Consider the following 7,276-nt stretch of genomic DNA (forward strand, 5'->3'; position numbering starts at 1 on the left):
TTGTGGGAGGCGGGCTCAGGTGCCTCCTATTTTGCCATCTTGGTTGACTTCTTTGTTTTAAAGTTTATTTTGAGAGAGAGAGAGAGAGAGAGTAGGGGAGGGGCAGAGAGAGAGAGTGAAAGAAAATCTCAAGCAGGCTCTATGCTGTCAGTGTGAAGCCCAATGTAGAGCTCAGTCTCATGCACCATGAGATCATGACCTGAGCTGAAATCAAAAGTTGGATGCTTAACCAACTGAGCCACCCAGCTGCCCAGTTGACTTTTTATTTTTCATTTTTGAAGGATAGTTTTGGGGGTATAGAATTATTTTTTTCCATTGTCGAGTTTTTTTGTTTGTTTGTTTGTTTGTTTGTTTGTTTTAGAGAAATAGAGTGTGAGTGGGGGAGAGGAGCAGAGGGAGAGAGAAAATCTTAGGCTGGCTTTCACGCACAGCCTGAAGTCCAACACAGGTCTTGATTCAACGACTGTGGGATCATGACCCTAGCTGAAATCAAGAGTCAGACACTCAACCAACTGAGTCATCCAGGTGTCCCCAGAATTCTATATTGACATTTTTTTTTTAATTTTTTTTAATGTTTATTCATTTTTGAGACAGAGAGAGACAGAGCATGAACGGGGGAGGGTCACAGAGAGAGGGAGACACAGAATCTGAAACAGGCTCCAGGCTCTGAGCTGTCAGCACAGAGCCCGACGCGGGGCTCGAACCCACCGACCGCAAGATCGTGACCTGAGCCGAAGTTGGACGCTTAACCGACCAAGCCACCCAGCCGCCCCTATATTGACATTTTTAAGTAAATATGTCATTCTAATGTCTTCTGATCTCTATGGTTTCTGATGAGAAATCAGCTGCTATTCTTTCTGAAGATCTTTTGCATGTGATGAGTCACTTCTGTTTAACTGCTTTCAAGAATTCTTGCATTTTGGTAGCTTGACTATTATGTGTCTAGTTGTAAATCTCTTTGATTTTATCCCACTAGACATTTTTTTAAAAACTACTTGGATGTGTACATCAATAAATTTGGGAACATTTCTATATCCTCCATTTATTACTCTCCTTATGAGAATTCCAGTACATGTATGTTGATGTTTTGATGGTGTCCTATGGGTTTCTAAGATTCTGTTTAGTTTTCTTCTTTTTTCTCTCTTCCTCAAACTGAATAATCTCAATTAACCTGTCTTTAAATTTACTCATTCTTCCTTAATTCAAATCATGTTGAGTCTGTTTATTGAGTTTTTCATTTCAGTTATTGTACTTTCCAATTTCATAATTTCCATATATTCAAAATAGTCTAGGTATACTTAATCAAGATGAGAAACTTCCCTTCCATTCCTATGAACAAATTTCCAGATATTCAAAATAGTCTAGGTATACTTTATCAAGATGAGAAACTTCCCTTCCATTCCTAAGAACAAATTTTTTTATCCTGTAAAATTTATTTTCTCTATTGGGATAATTACTCCCTTATTATCTTAATATTGTGTGCAATAATGTTTGGTTTTCATATATTGAATCAACTTTTCATTCCTCGTGGCATTAGTGAGTAAGCATATTAATAAGTGGTTCTATCCAGTTTCTTAGTATTTTGTTGAAGAATTTTGCATCTATTTTAATAATTTAATTTAATATTTTAATTTAATATTTAATTTAGTATTTAATCTTGTAAAAAGATGTATATCTTTTTTTCTTGTGTTTCCTGGTTTTGATATCAGGGTAATATTAGCCTCACATAGAAAGTTAGAAGATGTTTCATTTTTTTGTAAATGTTTGTAATAGATTTGTATTAATTGAATTTTGGGTAGTATTCACCAGTGAAGTCATCTGGGTCAGGCTTTTGTTTGTGATCTATTTTGATTTACTTAATGAATATCGTTTTTTTCTTAATGAATATCTTAACTTGTTAAATATTTATTCAGATTTTCTATATCTTCATTTGTTAGCTCAGTAGTTTTTATGTTCCTGGGTATTTGTTCATTCATTTAATGTATCTAATTTTTCGCATATCATTGCCCGTAGTATTTTCTTATTTTTTTTAAGGTTGGTAATAATGTCTTCTCTTTCATTCCTGATTTTGATAAATTGAATCTCATCTGTTTTTTTATGATCAGTCTAGCTCAAGATCTGTCAATTTTGTTGATTTTTTTAAAGGCAACTTATAGTTTTGCTGATTTTTTCCATTATTTCTCTGTTCTTCATTTTATTTTGAGTTTATTTATTTTGAGAGAGAGAGCACGTGTGCTAGCAGGAGAGGGAGAGGGAGCCCGATGATGGGCATGAATTCATGAACCATGAAATCATGACTTGAGCCAAAATCGAGTCGGATACTTAACCAATTGAGCCACCCAGGCGCCCCTTCTTTATTTTATTTATTATCTCCACTATAATATTTATTACTTTTATCTTGCTTGCTCTGCATTTAGTTTGTTCTTCTTTTAATAGTTTCTTTATGTGAGATGATAGGTTTTTGATTTGCTTTCAATTTTCTTTTTTAATATAGGCATTTTCAGCTATAAATTTGCCTCTGACCTTTGCTTTAGCTTTATTCCAAAAGATTGTTGTGTAGCTTTGTTTTCATTTCTCAAGGTGTTTTCTTATTTCCCTTGTGATTTCCTCTTGGACCCATTTGTTATTTGGACTGTGTTGTTTAATTTCCTCATATTTGTGCAGTTGTTCAAGTTCTCTTTTATTAATGATTTCTAATATCATTTCAGTGTGATTGGACATTGTGCTTTTATAATTTCAATAAATTTAATTTTATTGAATATATTTGTATGGTCCTTCATATAGTATATCATTAATAATGTTTCATGTATGTCTGGAAATATTTTGTATTATATTTGTTTGTTTTAAATATTCTATACATTAAGTCTAGCTTGAATATAGTGCTAATCAAATCTTCAATTTTCTTATAAATCTCTGATTAGTTATTGTATCCTATTATTGCAAGCGAGATATATAATTCTCTAACTCCTGCTGGTGAATTGTCTATTTCTATTTTCAGTGTGTCTGTTTTTGCTTCATGCAATCTGAGACTATGTTGTTAGTCACACCTATGCTTACAATTGTTATATCTTTCTGAGGAACTCATTTCCCTTATCATTACAGTATGTCTTTTACTATATATAATAATTTTGGGGGTGGCCGGGTGACTCAGTCAATTAAGCATCTGACTCTTCATTTGTCTCAGGTCATGATCTTGTGGTTCCTGAGTTTTAGCCCCGTGTTGGACTCTGTGCTGGGAGTGCAGAGCATGCTTTAGATTCTCTGTCTCCTGTCTCCCGCTTTGCCCCTCCTCTGCTCATGCTCAATCTCTCTCTCTCTGTCTCTCAAAAATACATAGACATTTAAAAACTAATTTTTGTGTTAAAGCTTATTTTATATTATTAGTATAGCCACTCCAGCTTTCTTTTTGTTACTGTTTGCATGGTATAACTTTTCCCAACCTTTTACTTTCAACAATAAATCTAAACTGTGTCTTATAAACAGCCTATAGTTGTATGCTGTTTTTATTTTTTTATGGTTGTGTGGTGTTTTAAAAATCCATTCTGCCATTCTCACTTTTATATTGGTGTGTTAAATTCATTAAAATTTCATGTAATTACTGACAGTGTTGGCTTTATATCTGTCATTCTATTATTTATATTCTATATGATTTATTTCTTTTTTGTTCTATTTTTCTGTTGCTGACTTCTTTTTGATTAAACAGGTATTTTGTACTGTACCATTCTATTTTTTAATTAATTGATTTTTATTTAGTTATTTATTTATTTAGCCAAACAAAAGATAGCATATTTATTTGGAAAGCAATCATTTCACAATTATCTCCCAAACTCAGAATCTGTGGGCCAAGGTACAAATGAGTGAGGTCATCATTATTTTTTCAATAATTAATAAAAGTTTAAAGTAACTGATTTTGTGCAGTAGTGTTTTTAAAACCACATTTCTATGATAAGAATCACTTGGGAGTGCTGGAGATTAATTCTACTAATTAATAGAGTGGGCCTGGAATAAGCCAGTGAATACAGACATTTTTATTTTTACAAATATTCCAGATGATTATGATTAAGGAAATTTAGGAAACGTGATTTTCAATTTCCTTTGCAGATTTTAAGTTTTCAATTAAGTTTTGAGTTATTTTCTTAGTGGTTGCCCTGGTTAAATTCTTAGCTTGAAACAATCTAGTTTGTATTGAATTAATTTTATTTTGACATTTTATTTAAAAACTTTGCTCCAATACACCTCCACTCCCCCATCCTTCCTTTTATGCTATTATTATCATACACATTAAGCTTTTAAATAGACTATTAACACATCTTGTTGCTTGTTATTTAATGGTAATGTCTTTTTAAAAACATAGAAGAATAAAGTTACAAATGAAATTTATTTTATACTCTTTCTATTGGTCTATGTAGTTACCTTTATCAGTGCCCTTTATTTTTTCATACAGGTTTGAGTTTCTGTCCAGTGTCCTGTCTTTCCTGCCTGAAAGATTATCTTTAGCAATTCTCATAGATCTTCTAGTAACATTTTTCTGTGTTCTGGTATATCTTGAAACGACTTAATTTCTGCTTTATTTTAAAATATTCGAGACTATAAATTTCCTGCTAAGCACTGTTTTACCTACATCTTGTATGTTTTGGTATTTGTGTTTTCTATCTCATGCATTTCAAAGTATTTTCTAATTTCCTTTGTGATTTCTTATTAGGACAATTGGTTATTGAGAAGTATGTTGTTTAATTTCCACATATTTGTGAATTCCCCAAATATCTTTTCCTATATATTTCTAATTTAATGGCATCATGTTCAGGGCCATATTCGATATGCTTCCAGCCCTTTTAAACTAAACTGTTTTAAACATTTTTTCCAGTATTTCTTGTAAGATAGGTCTCTAACTATAATTCTTTTTTTGTTTGTTTGTTTGTTTATCTGGGAATGTTTAAATTTTTTCTCAATGTTTTGAAGGATAGTTTTGTGGGATATAGTTTTTCACTGCCAGTCTTTTCCTTTTCCTTTAAGTTCATTAAATATGTCATACTACTTTCTTTTGGCCTCCAAGTTTTCTGAACAGAAATCAGCTATTAAATATTTGAGAATTATTTGTATGTGATTAGTAATTTTTCTCTTGCTGCTTTCTTTTCTCTTTCTGTCATTTGGCAGTTTGACTATTACATACATAGGTGTGGATCTCTTTGTCCAACTTAGACTTTGTTGAATTTCTTGGATGTATAATTTAATTCTTTTAATCAAATTTGAGAAGATTTGGTAATTATTTCTTCAAAAAATATTTGCTCTTTCATCTCTCCTCTTTTTCTGGATTGTTCTTTTATTGAAAAAATTCTCCTTGGGTTGCTGCAAAGCTTTGCTTAGTAATAGAATTCTTAAAAAAATATTGATTTTTACAATTTTGCTAGTGCTTTAAATGGCTTTATAGAACAGCAGATTTCTAGAGATGTTATATTTATCATCCCAGAGATCACAGGCTTATCTCATCTTTTATTTTTTTACGTTTGTTCTGCAAAATTAATACAGAATAATAGTTTGAATACCACTAATACAATTATCCAGATAATACCTTTTTATTAATTTAATTACATGAGGATTATATTTAAATAACTTTAAACAAATCAAGCATATCAGTTTAAAATTGAAGAATATACCTTTAGCAAATATACAAGGACTTTCATGAGTAATAATTATCTCATTATTTCTTATGAAAACCTGGGGACAGTTTTACTACTTTTATTTTGAATATAAAAAAATCAAAACAACATTAATAAAAAAGCAAGAAAAATAACCCACCTGAAACCCACTGTAATTCTGACAACTCAAATTTCCATTTTTTCTTGCTTTCTTGCATCCTTATCCACAAATATCATTTTTATATAGTTGGGATTATAGGAAAAGTTTCATTTTATACGTTTCAATCAATGAACCATGTTTGCTAAACACTGTTGCTAATTATAGATTTAATGAATAACTGATATTTTATCCAGGATTATATCATAATCTACTACATGTATTATTGGACATTGTTTTAAATAGTACTAAAATTAGCAAATTCGTGCATTTATACACATTTTTTCATTGGCTTACATTCTTTGCCTAAATTTATAGGATGATAGCTATCAGGTGAAAGAGTAAGAACATTTATATGTTTCTACATAATTATTGCATTATTTTTTTTAATTTTTTAAATTTTATTTTTATTTTTTTAAACAAAAACTATTTTTAAGAAAAGTATGTTTTCTCATTTTCTATTCTTGGCGTTAGTTTTAATTCTTCCCAAAACCTCCTGAACCCCTTTCAGTGTCATCCAAAACCTGAACTTCCTCTATTTCTGGGTCAAAAATCCGTTCACAAATGAGCTGTGCAATTCGATCACCCTTTTTGACTTCAAACTTTTCTTTGTCAAAATTAAATAGTACAACACCCACATTTCGTCTATAATCTTCATCTATGACGCCAGCTCCTACATCTATGAAGTGTTTCGCAGCCAAGCCAGAACCGGGAGCTACTCTTCCACAGCACCCAGAAGGAAGAGCTATCTGAATGTCTATTTTCACAAGGGCTTTTTCCATAGGTGGTACTGTATAATCATAGGCACTGTACAGGTCGTAGCCCGAGGCCCGCGCAGATTCCTTGCTCTGGGCGGTGGCGTGCTCAGAGAGCCGGACAAAGCGGGGCCGCATGGCGTCCTCTGCAGGCGGAGGCCGCTTTCTGGGGGTGATGGTGGGTGTCGCTTCAGAGCAGGGCATGGAAGAGCAGAACGAGAGAAAAGAGGGAACAAGTGGACTCCTTGCATTATATATTTTTTAAAGTAATATCAATTCGAAGGCCAAGTTTCAATTAATTACTCTAACAGTTTCAAACCATTATCATTATGTATTCTAGTGTTTGGCCTAATTTAATGTATATGTAACATGATACTCAAAGAAGTGGTTTTTGATTTTATGATTGCTAGGGAGATCACATATATGTTTATGCAATCTGTTTGAGATGATTTTTGCTGTAATGGTCATTAAAAGCTGGTTTAGATAGTTAGATGAAAATATTTTTATATATGTGTTCTTTTATGTAAACCCAGGTTTCCATCTGACACTGTAAATACTCAGTTGAAAGGATATACTTTAACATTTCTTAGAGGCAGGTCTGCTTACTCTGAATTCTTTCTGCTTTTATATATCCGAAAGTGTCTATTTCACCTTTGTTTTTAATATGTATTTTTGCTGTGTGAAGAATTCTAGATGACAGTATTTTTCTTTGAGTATTTTAAACGTTT

General features: G+C 32.1%; 1 protein-coding gene across 1 annotated transcript; it reads right to left on the minus strand.

The window, feature by feature from the left end:
- Positions 1 to 6,269: 6,269 nt before the first annotated feature.
- On the minus strand, positions 6,270 to 6,752 carry LOC124521617 (deoxyuridine 5'-triphosphate nucleotidohydrolase, mitochondrial-like). The gene has a single exon (XM_047092605.1). It carries the CDS (start codon positions 6,750 to 6,752, stop codon positions 6,270 to 6,272), a length of 483 nt encoding a protein of 160 aa, XP_046948561.1.
- Between the last annotated feature and the right edge of the window lie 524 nt (positions 6,753 to 7,276).

Source organism: Lynx rufus, unplaced genomic scaffold, assembly GCF_022079265.1.
Source record: "Lynx rufus isolate CCGP_SWC_20201006 ecotype Redwood Valley unplaced genomic scaffold, mLynRuf1.p SCAF_30, whole genome shotgun sequence".
Lineage (NCBI taxonomy): Eukaryota > Metazoa > Chordata > Mammalia > Carnivora > Felidae > Lynx > Lynx rufus.

What these genes read in the sequence shown, in the direction of transcription:
- LOC124521617 (XM_047092605.1), bottom strand. Translation starts at nt 6,752, where the DNA reads ATGCCCTGCTCTGAAGCGACACCCACCATCACCCCCAGAAAGCGGCCT.